The following is a 26,176-nucleotide window of genomic DNA, read 5'->3' as shown; positions in this document are numbered from 1 at the left end:
ACATAGTCTTATATTGTGAAATGTTTAGGTCATTCATATATCTCCTATTATGTGCACCTCATGAAACTTGGGGATTTTATGCTAAACTGTCACTATCTTCATCATGCTTCCCAACAGGGGAGCATATAATAAAGCTGTATAATGAAAATTAATAACCTGACATTTTTTTTTTTTAAGGTTGGTATCGGCAGTGCAACATCATTACATACAGTAAAGATGTGGATTTAGGGATCTTTATACAGAACTACAAGCCTGATCTAGTTCCAGCATTTCAGAAGGCCGGACTCTCACTGAAGCACAAATTCGGCAAGGTTGGGGGTACTGTTTTTACCAGCAGTTACATATAAAGATATAAATGTCTGTATATATAGATTTTACACCTCAATCTAGTCTCATCAATGTAAAGTCGCTGTAATGTTGATTAAATCCATACATTTGTATTAGAAATCCTTCTTTTCCTGCTTGGAGAAATCCATTGGAACGTTTTCCTGCAGATTGGTTGCAAATGCAGTGGTGTTGGCGGTGCACTTACAGCCTTTCACCTTTCTTCCTGTCTGCCGCTTTCCTCCGTGCAGTGACTGATGGGTCACTTTTATCTCGCAGGCCCATCATGACAACACATATTCTTTAACTCTTTCCAAATTTGCAATCTTAAAAATAAATAATTCTCAAACACTGTCCAGAGCCAGAAGCCAGTCAAGATCCTACTTATTATTGGGTGACCCTGCTGGATTTCCACAGGGGCAGGTACCTGAACCATAGCAGGTAGCAAATGTAAAAAATAGTATTTCTCTAGAGTTGATTTGAAAGAGCTCTAATATTCATATTCATATAATTTCAGGTTTAGTACCAGCGAATTTATTTTTTTTTTTTCAACAGAACCTGTTTTACTAAAGATTTTCATCAATATAACAGTTGCAGTTTTTTTCAAAAATGATTAATTCACAAAATTCCCACTAGATGGCAGCACCAAATAACAGTTGTATTTCAAGCAACCGTACTAAACAGCAACATGTGTATGTTGCTATTATTTTGCACATTCAGAATAAATATATGCACTTAGCTACTCATGGAAGGAAACATTATCAGACAATTAAATTTGCAGTTTTCAAATGATACGATCAAAACTGTCCTGTGCAGACACACAAATATATATATTACTGCAAACATAATGGCAGAGCTATTAACAAATAGTAGTTTAACATAATGCAGTTTATAGGGAATTTGTCAGCAGGTTTTGCTGTGTAATCTGAACTCTGCATAAGGTAGGGCTTAAAGGGAAGGTGCCATTTCCCAAAAATTTTTTGCCAACAATTAAAAAATATCAAGTATTAATGGTTTATAATGTTTTTTAATATTATCATTTGTCTTTAATACAGTAAAATATGAAAAATAGTTGTACATGTTTTGATATTTTCCACTTTTAACCACTAGGGGGAGCAGCTGCTGAAATTTGCCATGAAAACCAAGTGTACAACTAGCTCACATTACAGCTGCTGTAAATGTGGGCGGGGCCTGCTCACGTGTGTGTGATGTCACCCTTCCCCTCCCCTTCTGGGTGTTTGTGAAAGAATAGGGAAGGATGAAGTTTAGGATCACAGTGTCACCGAGGATGATTGGCAGCGCTGATTCTATTAGTTGGTGCTGCTCACCGAATCCTATGCTGGGGTTAGAGACGCGGAGTGTAATACAGACTGAGATTATCACACAAGATGGAATTAGATACACAGTATCTAATGCTTGTAATGTGTGACACTGCTCCGTCCACTTCTATGGGTACTGTAGTCTAATGTGATGGGCATTAGATTCATGGCTGTGGGCATATCGCATTTGAACAGTATTAGATGCACTCTCTGGGGCGTACCACACATAATGGCATTAGATGCACTCTCTGGGGCGTACCACACATAATGGCATTAGATGCACTCTCTGGGGCGTACCACACATAATGGCATTAGATGCACTCTCTAGGGTGTACCACACATGATGGCATTAGATGCACTCTCTGGGGCGTACCACACATAATGGCATTAGATGCACTCTCTGGGGCGTACCACACATAATGGCATTAGATGCACTCTCTGGGGCGTACCACACATAATGGCATTAGATGCACTCTCTGGGGCGTACCACACATAATGGCATTAGATGCACTCTCTGGGGCGTACCACACATAATGGCATTAGATGCACTCTCTAGGGTGTACCACACATGATGGCATTAGATGCACTCTCTGGGGCGTACCACACATAATGGCATTAGATGCACTCTCTGGGGCGTACCACACATAATGGCATTAGATGCACTCTCTGGGGCGTACCACACATAATGGCATTAGATGCACTCTCTGGGGCGTACCACACATAATGGCATTAGATGCACTCTCTGGGGCGTACCACACATAATGGCATTAGATGCACTCTCTGGGGCGTACCACACATAATGGCATTAGATGCACTCTCTGGGGCGTACCACACATAATGGCATTAGATGCACTCTCTAGGGTGTACCACACATAATGGCATTAGATGCACTCTCTGGGGCGTACCACACATAATGGCATTAGATGCACTCTCTGGGGCATACCACACATAATGGCATTAGATGCAATCTCTGGGGCGTACCACCCATATTGGCATTAGATTCACTCTCTAGGGCATACCACACATAATGGCATTAGATTCACTCTCTGGGGCATACCACACATAATGGCATTAGATTCACTCTCTGGGGCATACCACACATAATGGCATTAGATGCACTCTCTGGGGCGTACCACACATAATGGCATTAGATGCACTCTCTGGGGCGTACCACACATAATGGCATTAGATGCACTCTCTGGGGCGTACCACACATAATGGCATTAGATGCACTCTCTGGGGCGTACCACACATAATGGCATTAGATGCACTCTCTGGGGCGTACCACACATAATGGCATTAGATGCACTCTCTGGGGCGTACCACACATAATGGCATTAGATGCACTCTCTGGGGCGTACCACACATAATGGCATTAGATGCACTCTCTGGGGCGTACCACACATAATGGCATTAGATGCACTCTCTAGGGCGTACCACACATAATGGCATTAGATGCACTCTCTGGGGCGTACCACACATAATGGCATTAGATGCACTCTCTGGGGCGTACCACACATGATGGCATTAGATGCACTCTCTGGGGCGTACCACACATAATGGCATTAGATGCACTCTCTGGGGCGTACCACACATGATGGCATTAGATGCACTCTCTGGGGCGTACCACACATAATGGCATTAGATGCACTCTCTGGGGCGTACCACACATAATGGCATTAGATGCACTCTCTGGGGCGTACCACACATAATGGCATTAGATGCACTCTCTGGGGCGTACCACACATAATGGCATTAGATGCACTCTCTGGGGCGTACCACACATAATGGCATTAGATGCACTCTCTGGGGCGTACCACACATAATGGCATTAGATGCACTCTCTGGGGCGTACCACACATAATGGCATTAGATGCACTCTCTGGGGCGTATCACACATAATGGCATTAGATGCACTCTCTGGAACGTACCACCCATATTGGCATTAGATTCATTCTCTAGGGCGTACCACACATAATGGCATTAGATGCACTCTCTGGGGCGTACCACACATAATGGCATTAGATGCACTCTCTGGGGCGTACCACAGATAATGGCATTAGATGCACTCTCTGGGGCGTACCACACATATTGGCATTAGATTCACTCTCTGGGGCGTACCACACATAATGGCATTAGATGCCCTCTACGGCGTACCACACATAAGGGCATTAGATGCACTCTCTGGGGCGTACCACACATAATGGCATTAGATGCCCTCTCTACGGCGTACCACACATAATGGCATTAGATGCACTCTCTGGGGCGTACCACACATAATGGCATTAGATGCACTCTCTGGGGCGTACCACACATAATGGCATTAGATGCACTCTCTGGGGCGTACCACAGATAATGGCATTAGATGCACTCTCTGGGGCGTACCACAGATAATGGCATTAGATGCACTCTCTGGGGCGTACCACAGATAATGGCATTAGATGCACTCTCTGGGGCGTACCACAGATAATGGCATTAGATGCACTCTCTGGGGCGTACCACACATATTGGCATTAGATTCACTCTCTGGGGCGTACCACACATAATGGCATTAGATGCCCTCTACGGCGTACCACACATAAGGGCATTAGATGCCCTCTCTACGGCGTACCACACATAATGGCATTAGATGCACTCTCTGGGGCGTACCACACATAAGGGCATTAGATGCACTCTCTGGGGCGTACCACACATAATGGCATTAGATGCACTCTCTGGGGCGTACCACACATAATGGCATTAGATGCACTCTCTGGGGCGTACCACACATAATGGCATTAGATGCACTCTCTGGGGCGTACCACACATAATGGCATTAGATGCACTCTCTGGGGCGTACCACACATAATGGCATTAGATGCACTCTCTGGGGCGTACCACACATAATGGCATTAGATGCACTCTCTGGGGCGTACCACACATAATGGCATTAGATGCACTCTCTGGGGCGTACCACACATAATGGCATTAGATGCACTCTCTGGGGCGTACCACACATGATGGCATTAGATGCACTCTCTGGGGCGTACCACAGATAATGGCATTAGATGCACTCTCTGGGGCGTACCACACATAATGGCATTAGATGCACTCTCTGGGGCGTACCACACATAATGGCATTAGATGCACTCTCTGGGGCGTACCACAGATAATGGCATTAGATGCACTCTCTGGGGCGTACCACACATGATGGCATTAGATGCACCATAGGCCATAGTCGGCATTTGTGCAGCATTATACGGGGCAAATGTGTCTATGGAGCATCTTATGGGGCCATAATCAGCATTTGTGGAGCATTATACGGGGCAAATATTTCTATGGAGCATCTTATGGGGCCATAATCAACATTTGTGCAGCATTGTATGGGGCAAATGTCTGTATTTTAACCCCTTCACCCCCAAGGGTGGTTTGCACGTTATGGACCGGGCCAATTTTTACAATTCTGACCACTGTCCCTTTATGAGGTTATAACTCTGGAACGCTTCAACGGATCCTGGTGATTCTGACATTGTTTTCTCGTGACATATTGTACTTCATGATAGTGGTAAAATTTCTTTGATATTACCTGTGTTTATTTGTGAAAAAAATGGAAATTTGGCGAAAATTTTGAAAATTTCGCAATTTTCCAAATTTGAATTTTTATGCAATTAAATCACAGTGATATGTCACACAAAATACTTAATAAGTAACATTTCCGACATGTCTACTTTACATCAGCACCATTTTGGAACCAAAATTTTTTTTTGCTAGGGAGTTATAAGGGTTAAAAGTTGACCAGCAATTTCTCATTTTTACAACACCATTTTTTTTTAGGGACCACATCTCATTTGAAGTCATTTTGAGGGGTCTATATGATAGAAAATACCCAAGTGTGACACCATTCTAAAAACTGCACCCCTCAAGGTGCTCAAAACCACATTCAAAAAGTTTATTAACCCTTCAGGTGTTTCACAGGAATTTTTGGAATGTTTAAATAAAAATGAACATTTAACTTTTTTTCACACAAAATTTACTTCAGCTCCAATTTGTTTTATTTTACCAAGGGTAACAGGAAAAAATGGACCCCAAAAGATGTTATACAATTTGTCCTGAGTACGCCGATACTCCATATGTAGGGGTAAACCACTGTTTGGGCGCATGACAGAGCTCGGAAGCGAAGGAACGCCATTTGACTTTTCAATGCAAAATTGACTGGAATTGAGATGGGACGCCATGTTGCGTTTGGAGAGCCACTGATGTGCCTAAACATTGAAACCCCCCACAAGTGACACCATTTTGGAAAGTAGACCCCCTAAGGAACTTATCTAGATGTGTGGTGAGCACTTTGACCCACCAAGTGCTTCACAGAAGTTTATAATGCAGAACCGTAAAAATAAAAAATCATATTTTTTCACAAAAATGATCTTTTCGCCCCCAATTTTTTATTTTCCCAAGGATAAGAGAAGAAATTGGACCCCAAAAGTTGTTGTACAATTTGTCCTGAGTACGCTGATACCCCATATGTGGGGGTAAACCACTGTTTGGGCGCATGGGAGAGCTCGGAAGGGAAGGAGCGCCGTTTGACTTTTCACTGCAAAATTGACAGGAATTGAGATGGGACGCCATGTTGCGTTTGGAGAGCCACTGATGTGCCTAAACATTGAAACCCCCCACAAGTGACATCATTTTGGAAAGTAGACCCCCTAAGGAACTTATCTAGATGTGTGGTGAGCACTTTGACCCACCAAGTGCTTCACAGAAGTTTATAATGCAGAACCGTAAATATAAAAAATCATATTTTTTCACAAAAATGATTTTTTCGCCCCCAATTTTTTATTTTCCCAAGGGTAAGAGAAGAAATTGGACCCCAAAAGTTGTTGTACAATTTGTCCTGAGTACGCTGATACCCCATATGTGGGGGTAAACCACTGTTTGGGCGCATGGGAGAGCTCGGAAGGGAAGGAGCGCCATTTGACTTTTCACTGCAAAATTGACAGGAATTGAGATGGGATGCCATGTTGCGTTTGGAGAGCCACTGATGTGCCTAAACATTGAAGCCCCCCACAAGTGACACCATTTTGGAAAGTAGACCCCCTAAGGAACTTATCTAGAGCTGTGGTGAGCACTTTGACCCACCAAGTGCTTCACAGAAGTTTATAATGCAGAGCCGTAAAAATAAAACAAAATTTTTTTCCCACAAAAATTATTTTTTAGCCCCCAGTTTTGTATTTTCCCAAGGGTAACAGGAGAAATTGGACCCCAATAGTTGTTGTCCAATTTGTCCTGAGTACGCTGATACCCCATATGTGGGGGGGAACCACCGTTTGGGCGCATGGGAGGGCTCGGAAGGGATGGAGCGCCATTTGGAATGCAGACTTAGATGGAATGGTCTGCAGGCATCACATTGCGTTTGCAGAGCCCCTAATGTACCTAAACAGTAAAAAACCCCCACAAGTGACACCATTTTGGAAAGTAGACCCCCTAAGGAACTCATCTAGATGTGTTGTGAGAGCTTTGAACCCCCAAGTGTTTCACTACAGTTTATAACGCAGAGCCGTGCAAATAAAAAATATTTTTTTTCCACAAAAATTATTTTTTAGCCCCCAGTTTTGTATTTTTCCAAGGGTAACAGGAGAAATTGGACCCTACATATTGTTGTCCAATTTGTCCTGAGTACGCTGATACCTGATATCTGGGGGTGAACCACCGTTTGAGCGCATGGCAGAGCTCGGAAGGGAAGGATCATCATTTGCAATGCAGACTTAGATGGATTGGTCTACAGGCGTCACATTGCGTTTGCAGAGCCCCTAATGTACCTAAACAGTATAAACCCCCCACAAGTGACCCAATATTGGAAACTAGACCCCCCAAGGAACTTATCTAGTTGTGTTGTGAGAACTTTGAACCCCCAAGCGTTTCACTACAGTTTAGAACGCAGAGCCGTGAAGATAAAAAAAATAAAAAATTTCCCCAAAAAATTATTTTTTAGCCCCCAGTTTTGTATTTTCCCAATGGTAACAGGAGAAATTGGACCCCAAAAGTTGTTGTCCAATTTGTCTTGAGTACGCTGATACCCCATATGTGGGGGGGAACCACCGTTTGGGCGCATGGGAGGGCTCGGAAAGGAAGGAGCGCCATTTGGAACGCAGACTTAGATGGAATGGTCTGCAGGCGTCACATTGCGTTTGCAGAGCCCCTAATGTACCTAAACAGTAGAAACCCCCCACAAGTGACACCGTTTTGGAAAGTAGAACCCCTAAGGAACTCATCTAGATGTGTTGTGAGAGCTTTGAACCCCCAAGTGTTTCACTACAGTTTACAACGCAGATCCATGCAAATACATTTTTTTTTTTTTCCACAAAAATTATTTTTTAGCCCCTAGTTTTGTATTTTCCCAAGGGTAACAGGAGAAATTGGACCCCAAAAGTTGTTCTCCAATGTGTTCCGAGTACGCTGATACCCCATATGTTGGGGTAAACCCCTGTTTGGGCGCACGGGAGAGCTTGGAAGGCAAGAAGCACTGTTTTACTTTTTCAACGCAGAATTGGCTGGAATTGAAATCGGACGCCATGTCACGTTTGGAGAGCCCCTGATGTGCCTAAACAGTGGAAACCCCCCAATTATAACTGAAACCCTAATCCAAACACACCCCTAACCCTAATCCCAACGGTAACCCTAACCACACCTCTAACCCAGACACACCCCTAACCCTAATCCCAACCCTAATCCCAACCGTAAATGTAATCCAAACCCTAACCCTAACTTTAGCCCCAACTCTAGCCCTAACCCTAACCCTAGCCCTAACCCTAATGGGAAAATGGAAATAAATACATTTTTTACATTTTTTTAATTTTTCCCTAACTAAGCGGGTGATGAAGGGGGGTTTGATTTACTTTTATAGCAGGTTATTTAGCGGATTTTTATGATTGGCAGCCATCACACATGAAAGACGCTTTTTATTGCAAAAAATATTTTTTGCGTTACCACATTTTGAGAGCTATAATTTTTCCATATTTGAGACCACAGAGTCATGTGAGGTCTTGTTTTTTGTGGGACGAGTTGACGTTTTTATTGGTAACATGTTCGGGCACGGGATATTTTTTTGATCGCTTTTTATTCCGATTTTTGTGAGGCAGAATGACCAAAAACCAGCTATTCATGAATTTCTTTTGGGGGAGGCGTTTATACCGTTCCGCGTTTGGTAAAATTGATAAAGCAGTTTTATTCTTCGGGTCAGTACGATTACAGCGATACCTCATTTATATCATTTTTTTTTGTTTTGGCGCTTTTATACGATAAAAGCTATTTTATAGAAAAAATAATTATTTTGGCATCGCTTTATTCTGAGGACTATAACTTTTTTATTTTTTCGCACATGATGGTGTATGGTGGCTCGTTTTTTGCGGGACAAGATGACGTTTTCAGCGGTACCATGGTTATTTATATCCGTCTTTTTGATCGCGTGTTATTCCACTTTTTGTTTGGCGGTATGAGAATAAAGCGTTGTTTTTTGCCTCTTTTTTTTTTTTTTTTTTTACGGTGTTCACTGAAGGGGTTAACTAGTGATATAGTTTTATAGGTGGGGTCGTTACGGACGTGGCGATACTAAATATGTGTACTTTTATTGTTTGATTTTTTTTAATTTAGATAAAGAAATGTATTTATGGGAATAATATTTTTTTTTAATTTATTTATTTAGGAATTTTTATTTTATTTTTTTTTTACACATGTGGACATTTTTTTTTTTACTTTTTTACTTTGTCCCAGGGGGGGACATTACAGATCATTGATCTGGCAGTGTGCACAGCACTCTGTCAGATCGACGATCTGCTGTGCAGGGCTGCAGGCTTACCAAGTGTCTGCTCTGAGCAGACACTCGGTAAGCCACCTCCCTCCCTGCAGGACCCGGATGCCGCGGCCATCTTGGATCCGGGACCTGCGGCGAGGAGGGAGGTAGGAGACCCTTGGAGCAACGCGATCACATCGCGTTGCTCCGGGGGTCTCAGGGAAGCCCGCAGGGAGCCCCCTCCCTGCGCGATGCTTCCCTATACCGCCGGCACACCGCGATCATGTTTGATCGCGGTGTGCCGGGGGTTAATGTGCCGGGGGCGGTCCGTGACCGCTCCTGGCACATAGTGCCGGATGTCAGCTGCGATAGTCAGCTGACACCCGGCCGCGATCGGCCGCGCTCCCCCCGTGAGCGCGGCCGATCGCGTATGACGTACTATTCCGTCCTTGGGAAGTAGGGCCCACCCCACATGGACGGAATAGTACGTCTAATGACAGAAAGGGGTTAATATGGAACATCTTATGGGGCCCATCATGAACTGTATGGAGCATTATATGGGGCGTATTTTGTATGGAGCATTATATGGGGCCCATCATGAACTGTATGGAGCATTATATGGGGCTCCTGATTCAATATGGATATTCAAAAACACTTAACCTACTGATGTCTCAATTAATTTTACTTTTATTGGTATCTATTTTTATTTTTGAAATTCACCGGTAGCTGCTGCATTTTCCACCCTAGGCTTATACTCGAGTCATTAAGTTTTCCCAGTTTTTTGTGGCAAAATTAGGGATCTCGGCTTATACTCGGGTCGGCTTATACTCGAGTATATACGGTATATAATTCCACATGTGTTAATACATAGTTTTGATGCCTTCAGTGTGAATGTACAATTTTCATAGTCATGAAAATACAGAAAAATATTTAAATGAGAAGGTGTGTCCAAACTTTTGGTCTGTACTGTATGAGGTATTGGTGTACTAGAGAGAAATTGCGTAAAATATTTTGTGGTCCATTTTCTCGTACTATACCTTATGAAAATTGAAAACTTGGGGCCAAAGTAACATTTTTGCGGAAAATTTTTTAATTTTTCCATTGACTCAGCTAAATGTTATACAATTTTGTGAATCGCTTGAGAGTTAAAAATGCTCCTTATACCACTAGATGAAATCCTCAAAAGTTGTAGTTTACAAAATGGGGTCACTTGTGGGAGTTTCTGCTATTTTTACATGTCAGGGGCTCGTCATATATGACATGGCATTCGCAATCTGTTCCAGCCAAAATTGCGCTCCAGAGTTCAATTGGCGCTCCTTCTCTTCCGAGCTTTGCCGCGTGCCCAAACAGTAGCTCTCCACCACATATGGGGTATCTGTGTACTCGGGAGAAATTGCACAACAAATTTTATGGTCCATTTTCTAAGTTGTTGTTCTTGTGAAAATGAAAAATGTGCGGCTGAAGCAACATTTTTGTGGGAAAAATGTATATTTTTTTTTATTTTCACGGCTAAACACTATAAAATTCAGTGATGCAACTATGGGGTAATGGTGCTCACAGCTCTAGAAAAGTTCCTTGAGGGCTGTAGTTTGCAAAATGGCATTACTTGTTGGGTGTTTCCACTGTTTAGGTACATCAGGGGCTCTCTCAACACGACATGACCTGTGCTATCACAGACAATTTTGCGCTCCAAAAGTCAAATGGTGCTCCTTCCCTTCTAAGCCCTGCTGTGCTCCCAAACCGTAGTTTTCCATCACATATGGGGTATCAGCTTGCTCAGGAGAAATTGCACAACAAATTGTGCAGTTCAGTTTCTCCTGTTACCCTTGTGAAAATGAAAAATTTGGGGCTAGAGGAACATATTTGTGGGGAAAATGTTTTTTTTTTTCTTTTCACAGCTCAACATTATAAAATTCTGTGAAGCACCTGGGGGATCATGGTGCTCAATACACCTCTAGATAAGTTCCTGGACGGGTGTAGTTTCCAAAATCGGATCAGTTGTAGGGGATTTCCCCTGTTTAGGTATATCACGAGCTCTGCAAGCGCAACATGGCATCCGCTATCTATTCTACCCAATTTTGCATTTCAAGAGTCAGTTGGCGCTCCTTCCTTTCCAAGCTTTGCCGTGTGCCCAAACAGTATTTTTTTTCCACGTATGGGGTATCGACATACTCAGGAGAAAATGTACAACAAATTGTGCAGTATAGTTTCTCCTGTTACCCTTGTGAAAATGGAAAGTTTAGGGCTAGAGGAACATGTTTGTGGGAAAAATGAAAATGTTACATTTTTCCTTCCACATTGCTTTAATACCAGTGAAGCACCTAAAGGGTTAATGCACCTTTTGAATGTGGTTTTGAGCACTGTGAGGGTGCAGTTTTTGAAAATGGTGTCATTTGGGGGTATTTTCTGTCATATAAGCCACTTCAAATGTGATGTGGCCCCTAAAAACAAAACGGTTATGTAAAGTTTGTTGGAAAAATGAGAAATTGCCGATCATCAACTTTTAACCATTCTAACTTCCTAACAAAAAAACTATTTTCCAAAAATGATGCAAGATGTAAAGTAGACATGTGGGAAATGTTATTTATAAATTATTTTGTACACCATGAATAACTGGTTTAAGGATATAAAAATTGAACGTTCGAAAATTGCTAAATTTTCTACATTTTCACCAAGACGCTAATATTTTCACATATTCAACACTAACATAAAGTACAATGTGTCATGAAAAATAATTCTGAGAATCACAGTGATTCGTTAAAGCGTTCTAGAGTTATTACCACATAAATTGATACTGGTCAGAATTGATAAAATTGGCTTGGCGAGGAAGGTGAAAACAGACTGCGGCTGAAAAAATTGCAGCACCTTCCCAAGTCTGACTCTGCCCCCTCTGTGATATGCTGCTCACTGTCTATAGACTTTGTTTATAGAGAGTGTGAGCGGTGTTACCTTTCTCAGCTCTGTTGCATTGCTAAATCTAAAAACTCTGTATTAGAACTGCTGCATCCAGTAAACTCTGTGATACATCGTTGGATTGAGGGTCTCTTTCTCTACATCTCCCAGATGAGGTAGCAAAAACCTGCTGACAGACTCCCTTTAAGGAAATAAATCAAATATCAGAAAGCTTGCAGGTCTGATATCAAATTTATCAAATTGGTTAAATTCAGATAATAAAATAATGTCACACATTGAAACAGATTATGCGGCAAATTTTCATAAACTTTCAGTTCAGATGTTCAATAATATCAATCAGTAAACAGATTATACATCAAAGATGGGTCAATAGGCGTAAAACACAATGTATGCCACCTAAATATATTGTATAAGCACAGAATTTGCATCAGAGGCTCAAAAAAGGAAAAGTTTCCAACAATTAATTAGTATTCTTACATAATTTAAACCCACTTCAGAAATAATGATATTGTGTGATGTGCTTTCGTTTTTAGGTTGAAGATAGCTTGGAGCTCTCTTTTCTTGGGAGAGATGATGTGAAACTTGACATTTTTTTCTTCTATGAAGAACAGGACTATATTTGGAATGGAGGCACACAGGCCAAAAGTGGCAAGAAATTTAAGTATGAACTTTTCTATTTTATAGCTATGGTATGACTGATGACCTATTTTATATTGTCTGAAGTAAAAGCTTTTTAACTATAATTTTTGTCTATAATTTCTTAACTGTTGTGATTTTTCCATATTATTGTCCTTGGGGTCAAAACAATGAAAAACAAGGTCTCGCTTCAAAGAGGTCATGCTTTAAACCATTACATTGTGGCTCTTGTATAGTTGGAGATGAGCAAATAAAGTGATGTTTGACGCTAAGCATAGACTTATTTGAGCTGGGTTAGGGAATTTATGAGAAGTGAAGAATATCATTTAGATTTCTGACTTATTTTTCATAAAATATGAGTCGCTTTCTAAATGACTTCTCATCTGATTTAGTATTACCGTATTTTTTGGACTATAAGATGCACCGGACCGTAAGACGAACCCCAAATTTTCAGAAGGAAAATGGGGGAAAAAAATGAATGCGTCAAATGGGGGTCCGTCTTACAGTCCTGAATTCAGCTTACCAGGGGGGGATCGACAGCGCTGGTGGAGCGGAGTCACAGGGGGTGTTTGGTGGTCCGGTGATGATATGACCCAGGCTGGTGTGCAGGTTCGGCGGTGCAGGGGCTACGGTGACATTTTATGAAAGCCTGGAGCCCTCGCACATCCCTTGCTGTGATGCGGTGGTCTCCGGGAAATCCCATCCCAGTCTGGTGCTGCAGGTTCGGCGATGCTCGGTGGTGCGGGGGGCTATGGCGACATTTTCTGAAAGCCCAAAGCCCTCGCACTTCTATTGCCTTGATGCTGTGGCCTCCGGGAAAATGGCCGCCGGAGGCGGCGCATGCGTAGATTGAGATCTCGGCAATAAGACCCTCACATAGCCTCCTGTATATGGTATAAGACCCCACACAGTCCCCTACATACAGTATGCGTGCCACATAGCCCCTTTATACATAGTGGGAGTCCCCATATAGTCTTCTATATACAGTGTGAGCCCCCAAACAGCCCCTACATACAGTATGAGACCCCACACAGCACACTGCATACAGTATGAGCCCTCACATAGCACCTCTACATACAGTTTGAGCCTCCTTATAGCCTCTCCATAGTGTGAGCCCTCACATAGCCCCCTATATACAGTATAAGACCCCACACAGCCCCCTATATACAGTATGAGTGCCACATAGCCTCTCTATACATAGGAGTCCTCATATTGTCTCCTATATACAGTTTGAGCCCCCACATAGCCTCTTTATATACAGTGTGAGCCCCCACATAGCCCCATATATACAGGCACACATCACATAGACATATAAAAACACACAAAAAAAAACCCAAAACAACAACATTCACCTTCCTCATGTTTCCATGGTGCTCTGCTCCGGTACACTGATTCTCCTCCGCACAACAGATGCAATATAGTGACATGCTGTTTCGGTCGCATTAGCTGATTGGTGGATGAAGGTGTCGGCGGCTCCATTCTCCACCAAAATATTCTCCACTATCTGCATCTGCATTTCCTTTCATTTTTACTTTTATCTAAAAGATTTTACAACGGATCCTCTATATTATAACAAAATTTTTGTCAATGTTGCTTACTAATTTTTCTACATTAGGAATTGCTTTAGCTCAGTGATTTTTTTTTTAAATTATTATGACAGTATTTAAATGGCTGCTATATTTTATTCTAATACTTTTTTTTTTTTTTCAGATACCTATTTCCGAAATTTACGCTTTGTTGGACAGAATTTTTGGAGCTTAAGGTCCAAGTGCCATGTGAAACTGTAGCTTATATAGAAGCAAATTATGGCAAGAACTGGGACGTGCCTGTTAAAGTCTGGGACTGGAAAAACTCCCCTTCCAATGTTCTGCCCAATGGATTGTGGCCTGTTGATGAGTGGGATGAAGCTATTCAATTATTTTAATCATAATGTGAAAAGGAAAAACTTGGATTTGCACTGAAAAAGTATTTTATTAAACTAGAGAACTTCCATGGAGGTGGTCACTTAAAGGACATGGAATGACTGTCCTCATACAATGGGTACGGAAAGTATTCAGAATCCTTTAAATTTTTCACTCTTTGTTTCATTGCAGCCATTTGGTAAATTCTGCACCCCATCTTGACTGAAAAAAAACAGAAATGTAGAAATTTTTGCAAATTTTTTAAAAAAAGAAAAACTGAAATATCACATGGTCATAAGTATTCAGACCCTTTGCTCAGTATTGAGTAGAAGCACCCTGTTGAGCTAGTACAGCCATGAGTCTTCTTGGAAATGATGCAACAAGTTTTTCACACCTGTATTTGGGGATCCTCTGCCATTCTTCCTTGCAGATCCTCTCCAGTTCTGTCAGGTTAGATGGTGAACCTTGGTAGACAGCCATTTTCATGTCTCTCCAGAGATGCTCAATTGGGTTTAGGTCAGGGCTCCTTCTGGGCAAGTCAAGAATGGTCATAGAGTTGTTCTGAAGCCACTGCTTTGTTATTTTAGCTGTGTGCTTAGGGTCATTGTCTTGTTGGAAGGTGAATCTTCAGCCAAGTCTGAGGTCCAGAGCACTTTGGAAGAGGTTTTCATCCTGGATATCTCTGTACTTGGCCGCATTCATGTTTCCTTCAATTGCAACCAGTTGTCCTGTCCCTGCAGCTGAAAAACACCCCCATAGCATGATGCTACCACCACCATGTTTCACTGTTGGGATTGTATTGGGTAGGTGGTGAGCAGTGCCTGGTTTTCTCCAAACATACCGCTTAGAATTATCATCAAAAAGTTCTATCTTCGTCTCATCAGACCAGAGAATCTTATTTCTCATAGTCTGGGAGTCCTTCATGTGTTTTTTAGCAAACTCTATGAGGGCTTTCATATGTTTGGCACCGAGGAGAGGCTTCCGTCAAGCCACTCTGCCATAAAGGCCCAACTGGTGGAGAGCTGCAGTGATAGTTGACTTTGTGGAACTTTCTCCCATCTCCCTACTGCATCTGTGGAGCTCAGCCACAGTGATCTTAGGTTCTTCTTTACCTCTCTCACCAATGCTCTTCTCCCATGATTGCTCAGTTTGGCTGGACGGCCAGGTCTAGGTAGACTTCTGGTGGTCCCAAACTTCTTCCATTTAAGGATTATAGAGGCCACTGTGCTCTTCGGAATCTTGAGTACTGCAGAAATTCTTTTGTAACCTTGGCCAGATGTGTGCCTTGCCACAATTCTGTCTCTGAGCTTTTTGGCCAGTTCCTTTGACCTCATGATTCTCATTTGGTCTGACATGCACTGTGAGCTGTGAGGTCTTATCTAGACAGGTGTGTGCCTTTCCAAATCAAGTCCTATCAGTTTAATTAAACACAGCTGGACTCCAATGAAGGAGTAGAACAATTCCAAGGAGGATCACAAGGAAATGGACAGCATGTGACTTAAATATGAGTGCCTGAGCAAAGGGTCTGAATAGTTATGACCATGTGATATGAGTTTTTCTTTTTTATAAAATTTTCAAAAATTTGTACATTTCTGTTTTGTTTTTTTCAGTCAAGAGTGAACATTAATGAGCAAACAAATGAACTTTTTTGAATTTATCAAATGGCTGCAATGAAACAAAGAGTGAAAAATTTAAAGGGGTCTGAATACTTTCCGTACCCACTGTATCTCATGCAGTTTAGGGCTATTTTCCCAGAGTAGAGTATAGTTTAGGCTATGCACTAGCAAATGACCTGTTAAAGGGGTTGTAAACTACAGAGATTCCCCCATATTAAATACTGTATTCTTCAATGTAAAATAAATTAAGAGATACCTCCTTGCTCCTTCACTGGTACCATTCCAGAGATGTCGTTGAGTGTCTTCCTGTGCTTGCCTGTAATTGTTATGCCATGTAGCACTGTAGCTAATCAGGCGCCACTAATGAGCTGTAGTGTTCAAACTTCCTTCGGACATCTGAGTTTCATCCAAGGTCGTCATTACATTGTCAGGCCCGTGGAAGTGTTCACGCCATAATGGCCATCACCTGGAACCCTATCTGGTTCTTCTTTATGACTTTTTAAGCTTTGTTTTGTCTCAGGAATTTAATAATGTGACCAGTTTGCTATATATCTTTGGTGAGTGCCTATTGTTTCATCCATTTTTAAGTGTATCCTAAGTTATTTGCTTTTTTGGGAGTAATGCAGCACCAAATTTTCAAGGGTAACACTTGCCTACCTTTACCGAACATATATTCTAAACGAAGTTAAGCCTTTGAAAATGTAGGTAGTGCCATTTCCCGATTCTGCTTTGTGTGTAACAATGTCATGCTAGCTCTTGGCCACCCGGTGCCAAAATTGCTGGAATGGCGCTAGTTGCACAAATTGTTTTTGAAGTTGATTTATTTATTTTAGTTGTTTATTTAGTGGCATTAATTCCATATCGCTTTACATACATTATCATCGCTGTCCCCAATGAGACTCACAATCTAATTTCCCTATCAGTATATCTTTGAAGTGTGGGAGGAAACTGGAGAACCCGGAGGAAACCCACACAAACACGGGGAGAACATATAAACTCCTTGCAGACGTTGTCCATGTTGGGAATTGAACCCAGGGCCACAGTGCTAACCACCGATTATCTTTTATTTTTATTTTATATTGGCCAATACAGTATGTAAAAAGGGGTCAACCCATATAATATCATCAGTCTATTACTAGTTGAAAATACTGAGTTTACTGATTAATGAAATATAGAAATGATGCTGCCGCTACTGAAATATTAAAACCGCCAAATTGTGATTTGTTATCGACTTACACTCATCATTAATATAAGTGATGATTGTCATGCCTTTGCATCCATAGGTTCACTTCCGATATGTAATTTGAATTATCGGATGGGCACAGCAGTAAACAAAGTGTTACTATACTATAAGAATTCATCTAGTACATGCAGGGAAATAAAGATTAGAAATAATACTAAGGCACACTATTCTAATAACTTCCCTGCTTCCAGGCTACTACTTTGATCCCACAAGATCAGACGGCTTTATAACACACTCGCCAGAATTTCATAAGCTAGAATAAAAGAACTATAAAGTCTGATGCAGTCCTATATGTTTGCGTGCCTCGTGTAAGCATTAGAACAAGCAGAATCCGCCCTTTTAAGAATTAATTAGTCCAACAAGAAGGAGTTTTCTATAGATGTTTTTGTTATAAACATCTAGAGGATGAATACTTTATATTATGTACAGTGGATTTCTTTTATTCTGGCATCTGTAAAAGTATGATAGTTAAATATATGTTTCAGCACACAATTAGACAATGTAAACTTGCACAGGATCAGACTGAGCAGAAAGTGATAAATATGTGTAGTAAAAATACAAAAAAAATAGTTAATCTTGCAAATGGTCTTGATTGAAAATATCCATGGTCAAGTGTCACTTCACAGGCAGTAAAGTAGGGAGAGGCATAATATGTTGGCTTGTAATCTCTTCTAATTTCCCCACACGAAAGCACACTTATCTCAACAGAGCATGCATATGTTTTTAATGGGGTGAGCAGAGTATGATGCTGAAAATCCAAATTCGGCATCAGTTGGCTCCTATATATATTACGAGTGTTGGCTGGTCCTGCAGAAATGGGGAGTTTAGCTGACTTTAATGTCCACCCCCTCTAGTTCTGTTTTCAGATGGGTATTAAATGAAATTGAAATAAAGCCATGCTTATTAGAAAGGGATAGAAGTTTTCAGTTATACAGAGAACAAGCAGTTTTTACTTGAGTTTATTTTAGTATTCCTAAAATGTAAGGCATGGGTGTAGATATTATATGTGTGATACTGCTGAATGGTGAGGGACTACGTTATAGTCAGGAAATGTATGTACCTGGGTCTGGGATGTTCACGTATATAATTATTAGCCCTACCTTTACTGTCGTTATTTCATATCTTTCCCATGTCCTATCTGTATGGAAATATGCCTCACCCAAGGCATAAAAATGTCGCAAGTGACAACCATAATCTATCCTTCATTATACAATACATACTAAAACAAACATAGTTTGAACTGATAATCCTTTGTTGCTCAATGTGTAGTTTTAACCTACAATAGAACTGTACACTTAAACTCCTCATCTTAAGTCAGTTACAGACCATAGACTTATGAATCTTACAGAAGGAATCAAATTTACCTTTGATTTCACCGGTCTTAAAAGGTAAAATTGTTTGAGAAGTAAGAAGTGATTTTTATATATTTTCGATTACTGAGCTCAGTAAAACTGCCGAAAAAATTCCATCACATCAAGTTTTTTCACACACACTGACTTCATAGGCTTTTTCTTGCACCATACTTTGACCCCTTTGCGTGACCTTTGATGGATGATTTCGGTGTGATTAGATTAGTTAGAAAGTAATGGATGCTGCGCTATGATTGGCAGCTGTAGGCAGAGAAGATTTTCTTAACCCAGCTTCCGAAGAATGTGGTGGTGTCCATTGCATCCAATAATAGCATATCTTTCATTTTACCTCAGCAGTATAAAAAATGAAAGCTGCTCTGTGATTGGCTGTTATAGGCATTTTTTTTTTGTTTTAGTAACAGTTCATAACAGTGTGGTGGTGTCCATAGTAACCAATCGGAACACAGCTTTAATTTTACTTCAGCAGTATAAGAACTGAAAGATGCACTGTCATTAGTTGCTATGGGGAGCAAAGGCAGATTTCATATTTTCATAGAGTTCATAAGAGTGTGGTGGTGTGTCTACCATGATTCCTTTCAGTATTTAGTGGTTGTGGTGGATTAAGCTCCTGTTTCTAACAACATAATTGAAATGGCTACAAGGGGGTGTCTTTTGCTACATTTGCCATTGTTTTGTAGTGAAGAAACAAGAAAGCAAAATTAGACTTCCTTACAAAAGTGTTTGATGCATACTTTGGTGTAAAAGTAGGTAATTAGGGCAAGTCGTAGGCTTCACACGTAGTGTGTTCTGTGTAAGTAGAAGAACTACGACCATGGTAGCGCTGCGGAATATGTTGGCGCTATATAAATAAAAATTATTATAAAATTATTATTATTATGGTCTAAAAGGAAGAAATAGAGCTTTCATTTTGGAGCGCTTATGATCAAGAGGGAACCGCAAAATCATAGTGATGACGGCTACTTTTGTATGTGCAATGTGGAGGGATTCAAACTTAAAAATAAGAGGGAAATTATATACCTGGACCTCTCATTAGTGATTCACCCTGTGCCTCACAGTCCAGGAATACCTGTCCCTTCACCTCCGGAGAAACTTGAAGATGCACCACATTCAGAAGATTGAGAACATGAAGAGTAGTATTCTGACAAAGACTTTCACTCTAGTCCCAACGAGCCACAGCTTTTTTGACACCTAGAATTAAATGATTTAGTCAGGGACTTTGACGTTCCTAAACATTCTGCAGAACTTTGAGGCCCAAGACTAAAGGAAAAGAACCTGCTAGCTCCTGGTTCTTGTTTTTCAAGGTTTTAGGGTCTTATTGAATCTTTCTACTAGACCATCGGTCTGTGGGTGGTAAACTAACATGCGCAGCTGTATGATCTGGATCAGCTTACATAATTCTCTAGTGACCTTGGACATAAAAGGAGTCCACTGATCCATAAGGATCTCCTTTGGTAGTCCAAGGCGACAGAATATGTCATACAGCTCCGGGACAATAAGTTTCGCTTAGGTATGACTGAAAGTAATCGCTTCCGGGTAACGAGTCGCATAATCCACTACCACAAATATGTGTTGGTGGCCTCAGGCTGATTTCACTATTGGTCCTACCAGATCCATAGCAATCTGCACAAAAGGTACCTCTATCACAGGCAGAGGAACCAGTGGACTATGGAAGTTTGCTGTGGGTGCAGTTAGCTGGCACTCTGGGCATGACTCGCAAAACCGCTGAACATCGGCATAAACCCGGGGCCAAAATAACCACTGCAGAATATGCTCTTGCGCTTTTTTAACTTTCAAATAAGCTCCCAGCACATGTGGGCAATCTCAAGCACCTCTCGGCGGTATGATTGGGCCTCTATTGCTCTATTATTTCATCACAGATTTTGTCAACCTGGTATAACAACTCCTGGTTGACTGCCTTATGAGGAAAAACTGCCTCTTCCCCATGTTGCTGTGCCACCCCATTTATCATTATCACCCATTCCCATACCATGGTTAGAGTTGAATCCTGGAGCTGTGCTGTCCCAAATGTACCCTGGACACCTCCAGCTCAGGAACTAATGTGGTCTCCTCGTCCTCTTCTGCCAAGACCTCTAAATGAAGTCGGGATTACACTCTTTTCCTATGTCGGGTATCTCTGACTCAGAATCTTTGGGTTCTGCACCCAGATGGACATTTACACTGAGAGGGTTCATTTTACTCTCCCACGGGGACCAGATCAGGGGCAGGTCTCTTCCCAAAAGTACCGTAAAGAAGGATCTTCACTACTCCCACCACATGTTTAATCTCCCCACATGGGGTGGAAAAAGTTTAGGGTAAACTGGTCTCCTGCCATCCTCACTCCAGAGTACTCCTTCAGTAGGGGCTCGGTTCTGCCTGACTTTAGCAGAGGGTTGTATCACTTTCCCAGACATCTTGGCTTGGCGTGATAGCCACAGTGGGGCAGAGTCCCGTATGAAGTCCTGAGTGGCTGTATACTGCTTGATCAGGCTAACCAATTGGTCTAGGGTGCCCTGGTCTCCTTGCCCTACCTAACTCTGTATGGCTGTTGACAGAGTTCTCAAAATCCGGTCGGCCACCACCCCCTCTACCATCTGGGAAGTAATCAATGTCTCAGGCTGGAGCCATCTTTTGACTAGCAGCAAGTCATATGCCTGAGACCTGGCAGAACGGGCCTCCAGAAAGGACCACTGATACACATGTTGTGCCCATGTGTTAACCCCCAGTTGAGCAAGGATCTCGCCTTTGTTTACCATAGTTCTGGGCCTCTTCCCCACAGAGGACAAAGTAGGCCTTCTGGGCATCTCCCATTAGGAATGGGGCCACTACTTTAGCCCACTGGGAGGTTGGGAAGGCTCTCCTGCTCTGCTGTGTATTCGAAGGGGATAAGGAAGGCTTCCACATTGTCATCCGGACTCAAATTTCTCAATGCTGACCGGACTTTGTCCCGGGCCTCATCACGAACCAGGGTCGGAGGTGGGGTTTTCTCTTGTAGAGCCGCAGTCTTCATTGTCGGGTAGTTAATCTGCTGCTATTGCTCTTGAAACTTCTGCTGCTGTGCCTGGTGCTGCTCCTGCTGTTGCCATTGCAATTGCAGCTGCTCCTGCTGTTGCTTCTGTTGGTGCTGCTCCTGCTGTTGCCACTGAAACTTCAGCTGCAGCTGCTGGGTGAGGATCAACTGCTTCAGAATCTCCATTTTATTGGTAGGCCTGAGCTGTAGTGCAGGCATAATTACCGACATGCAGCTTGCTTTGGGGTATGTCTCAGTTCACACTGCCCGCATTCTCCACCATATGTAACGCAGCGGTGTTCAAAGAGGCAGTGCCTCAGGTTAGTTTAACTTAAACATCTTTATTTTGGCAACTCACAGCAAACGATCTCCTTCGGATCACAGCCGGATCATTCATAGCAGTCCATAACACTCAGTTTCTGTGGCCGACCACATCACCGTATCTCCCTTGGGTGTGTCAGACTCTTTGTTTCCTCTGGCACTGTCCTGTGTTCATTCTTACCCAGACCTGTACTTAAGAGAGCTCCTGCTCTCAAGCTTGCAAAACCAACCACTGATACACCCAAATCTCAACTCAAAGTTTAAAAGTGAAACATAGACATGGTCCACTCGCAAAACCCAGAGTGGAGGGAGAGACCCGCCCCACTACAATCCTGCAGATCTCTCCAAAAATAAAAGATGTCTTAAATCTGACTTGGTCAAATAGTTTAACCAAATCCACACTCCCTTTTATCTTGCATTGCTACCACAGATACGACTGTGATTACAATGCGCTCCAGTGGGTTTAATATACTTCCATGCGCATCCTAAGGGACACATAACGACCTTTGCATATGATTCCCCTTACTGTCTCACACCCCAATTTTTTTTATTTTAACAAGGGTAACAGGATATAATGGACCCCAAAACTAGTGCAATTTCTCCTGAGTACGCTGATACCCCATATGTGGGGATAAACTATTGTTGGAACACATCAGGGCTCAGGAGGGAAGGAGCACCGTTTGACTTTTTGAGCTAAAAAATGGCTGGAATCGACAGTGGACCCCATGTAGTGTTTGGAGAGCCTCTAATGTGCCTAAACAGTGGAAACTTCCCACAAGATATCCCAGTTTGGAAACTAGACCCCTGAAGGAAGGTATCTAAATGTGGGGTGAGCACCATGAACTCCCAGGTGCTTCACAGAAGTTTTCCACCTAGAGCTGTAAAAATAATGCATCAAAATTTTCTTACAAAAATGTATTCTAGCCCCAAATTTGTTATTTTCACAAGGGTAAAAGGAGAAAATGGATCAAAAAATGTGTTGTGCAATTTCTCCTGAATATGCCAATACCACATATGTGGGGGAAAACTACTGTTTTGGTGCACGACAGGGCTCGGAAAAGAAGTGATGTTTAGGATTGCAGATCTTGATGCAACAATCTTCGGGTGTCATGTCGTGTTTAGAGAGACCTTTATGTGCCTAAACAGTGGAAACCCCCCAAAAGTGACCCCATTTTGGAAACTACACCCCTCAAGGGTTTTATCCAGGTGTACAGTGAGCATTTTGAACCCACAGGTACTATATATAATTTGATAACTTTAGATTGTCATATGGAAAATTTTCATTTTGTTCCCGAAAATGTTGTTTTAGCCCCAAATTTGTAATTTTCACAATGAATATTAGGTGAAAACAGACCCCATAATTTGTTACTAGTGATGAGCGAATATACTTGTTACTCGAGATTTCTCAAGCTTGCTCGGGTGTCCTCCGAGTATTTTTTAGTGCTCAGAGTTTTCGTTTTTCTTGCCACAGCTGACTGATTTACATCTGATAGCCAGCATAAGTACATGTGGGGGTTGCCTGATTGCTAGGGAATCCCCACATGTACTTAAGCTGGCTAACAGATGTAAATCATTCAGCTGCGACAAGAAAAACTAAAACTCCGAGCACTAAAAAATACTCGGAGGACCCCCGAGCATGCTCGAGAAATCTCGAGTAACGAGTATATTCGCTCATCACTATTTGTTACGCATTTTCTTATGAATGCGATGATACCCCATATGTGGACAGACACTTCTGTTTGGGCACATTGCAGGGCTAAGAGAGGAAAGAGCACTATTTGTCTGGAATAGATTGTGAATGCCATGTCGCATTTGGAGACCCCCCAAGTAACTCCATTTTGGAAACTAGACACCTCAAGGAATTCATCTAAGGATGTACTGAGCATTTTTAACCTACAGGTGATTTGCAAAACTTTATAACATTTTAAATGTGAGAACAAAAAATTTAATTGTATCCACTAAAATACTTTTTTAGCACCAAATTTATAATTTACACTTGGGGTAATGGGAGAAATTGGACCCCACTTTTTTATGCAATTTCACCTGAAGGTGGCAGTACCCCATATGTGGTTGAACACTATTGGTAGAGCACATGGCAGGAATCGGATGGGAAGGAATGCTACTTGGCTTTTAGAAGGCAGATTTCGTTTAAATAGATTGTGGGCTCCTGAGGTACCAGAACAGCAGAAACCCCCACAGGTGAGCACATATTGGAAACTTTAATACCTAAGGAATTAATCTTGGGGAGTAGTGAGTATTTTGAATCCATAGGTTGCTTCATAGAATTTTATGACATTGAGAAATATGACATTTTAGTAGTAAAAAGTAACTTTTGTATTTGATGCAAATTTGTCAGGTACACAAGGGTTAATAGGTGAAACTGGACCCCATAATTTATTGTGCAATTTCGTCCCAACGTGTTGATACCCCACATGTCATTAGAAATTATTGTCTGGCCACACATTAGAGCTGAAGAGGAAGGTGCCCCATTTGGCTTTTGCAGCACAGATTTTGCTAAAATAGTTTGCAGGTGACATTTCCAGAGCCCCGAAGGTGCCAGAACAGCAGGAAAACCCCAAAAGTGACCCCATTGTAGAAATTGCACCTCTCAATGATTTCAGCTATGGCTGCAGTGACTATTTTGTAATTGTAACATCCACGCCAGGTGTTTTTTCTGGAGTATTGCAAATATGTCAGTTTAGTGCCCATACATTTTTCCCCCATAAAGTGTCGAGCCCCCATATATTGTAGCGCCCCCATACTTTGTGTCCAGCTTGTGCTTCTGGCCACATGCACTCCACAAATTGAAAAGTGCTCTCTCCCCACTGCAATAATGCCAAATATGTGACCCCTTACAGTGGCTTAGGAACAGTGGGGCTCAAGGAGGGGGCATTTGGATTTGGGAGGGCAGAATTCACTGTATTTTAGTTGAGGGGGTGGGAGCCATGTTGCTTGTCCAGAGTCTTTGTTCTACCAGTAACGTGTGAACCACCTATAGTTCCAGTGACTGATGATGGACCTGAGTGGGGGCTGGTTTTGTGATGGATAAATTAGGGTTTTTATTGGCAACGTTTTGGGGTGCAAAATATTTTTTGATCAGTTTCAGTATAAGGCTGAATCACATTCTTGTGTTCTATGCTCATCATTTATGTTGGGGTTTCCGTGTACATCCCACAAAAACACTATTCAGATGAAAAATGCAAAGGAACCACCCACCTTTAATGAGGCAGATGGAGACACTTTGGACTCCTTTTGGCGTCTGCTCTGGTGGTATCAATTTTTTAGGAGTGCACAAATTTGTGATTGCCCACACCTGTGCGCTAAAAAGATGCCTAAAATGATGGGAGACCGCTGAAACAGAGACCAGTCCAAAGTGACTCAATCTGCCTCATAAGTGATTGGGGTTTTATCTGAATCATGGTTTGGGGGAATTTACTTGGAAACCCTGATGTAAGCGCTCAGCAGAGAGCGCAGGATAAATGTGAGCAATGAACAAATAGACAGCAGTACAAGAATAGTTCATATTTTTATTTTTGCACAGTTCACTGTGTGGTATAAGTGATGAGGCGGATTTATTTTTCGGGTCTGTGCGATTACAGCAATACCAGATTTATATCTGGTTTTTATGTTTTGCTGCTATCACACAGTAAAATTGCTTTTTAATAAACAGTAGTTTTTTCATTGCCATATTTTGAGAGCTGTAACTTTTTACTTTTTGGCGATCAGAGCTATATGAGGGCTTATTTTTTGCGGGATGGGTT

At 41.9% G+C, this 26,176-nt stretch overlaps 1 protein-coding gene across 2 annotated transcripts in view; it reads left to right on the top strand.

Moving 5' to 3' along the window:
• Nucleotides 1–18,134, top strand: part of FKTN (fukutin) — a 36,157-nt gene extending 18,023 nt beyond the window's left edge. The window contains exons 8-10 of one of the 2 annotated variants that reach the window (XM_077249340.1): nucleotides 178–311; nucleotides 12,855–12,982; nucleotides 14,668–18,134. In XM_077249340.1, the coding sequence (XP_077105455.1) occupies nucleotides 178–311; nucleotides 12,855–12,982; nucleotides 14,668–14,881 (476 nt within the window). In that variant the 3' untranslated portion in view covers nucleotides 14,882–18,134. The remainder of the gene's footprint in view (nucleotides 1–177; nucleotides 312–12,854; nucleotides 12,983–14,667) is intronic. The other variant, XM_077249333.1, reaches the window with a different exon arrangement.
• Nucleotides 18,135–26,176: the final 8,042 nt, after the last annotated feature.

Source organism: Ranitomeya variabilis, chromosome 1 (genome assembly GCF_051348905.1).
Source record: "Ranitomeya variabilis isolate aRanVar5 chromosome 1, aRanVar5.hap1, whole genome shotgun sequence".
Classification (NCBI taxonomy): domain Eukaryota; kingdom Metazoa; phylum Chordata; class Amphibia; order Anura; family Dendrobatidae; genus Ranitomeya; species Ranitomeya variabilis.
This window is presented reverse-complemented; position numbering and strand designations above follow the sequence as displayed.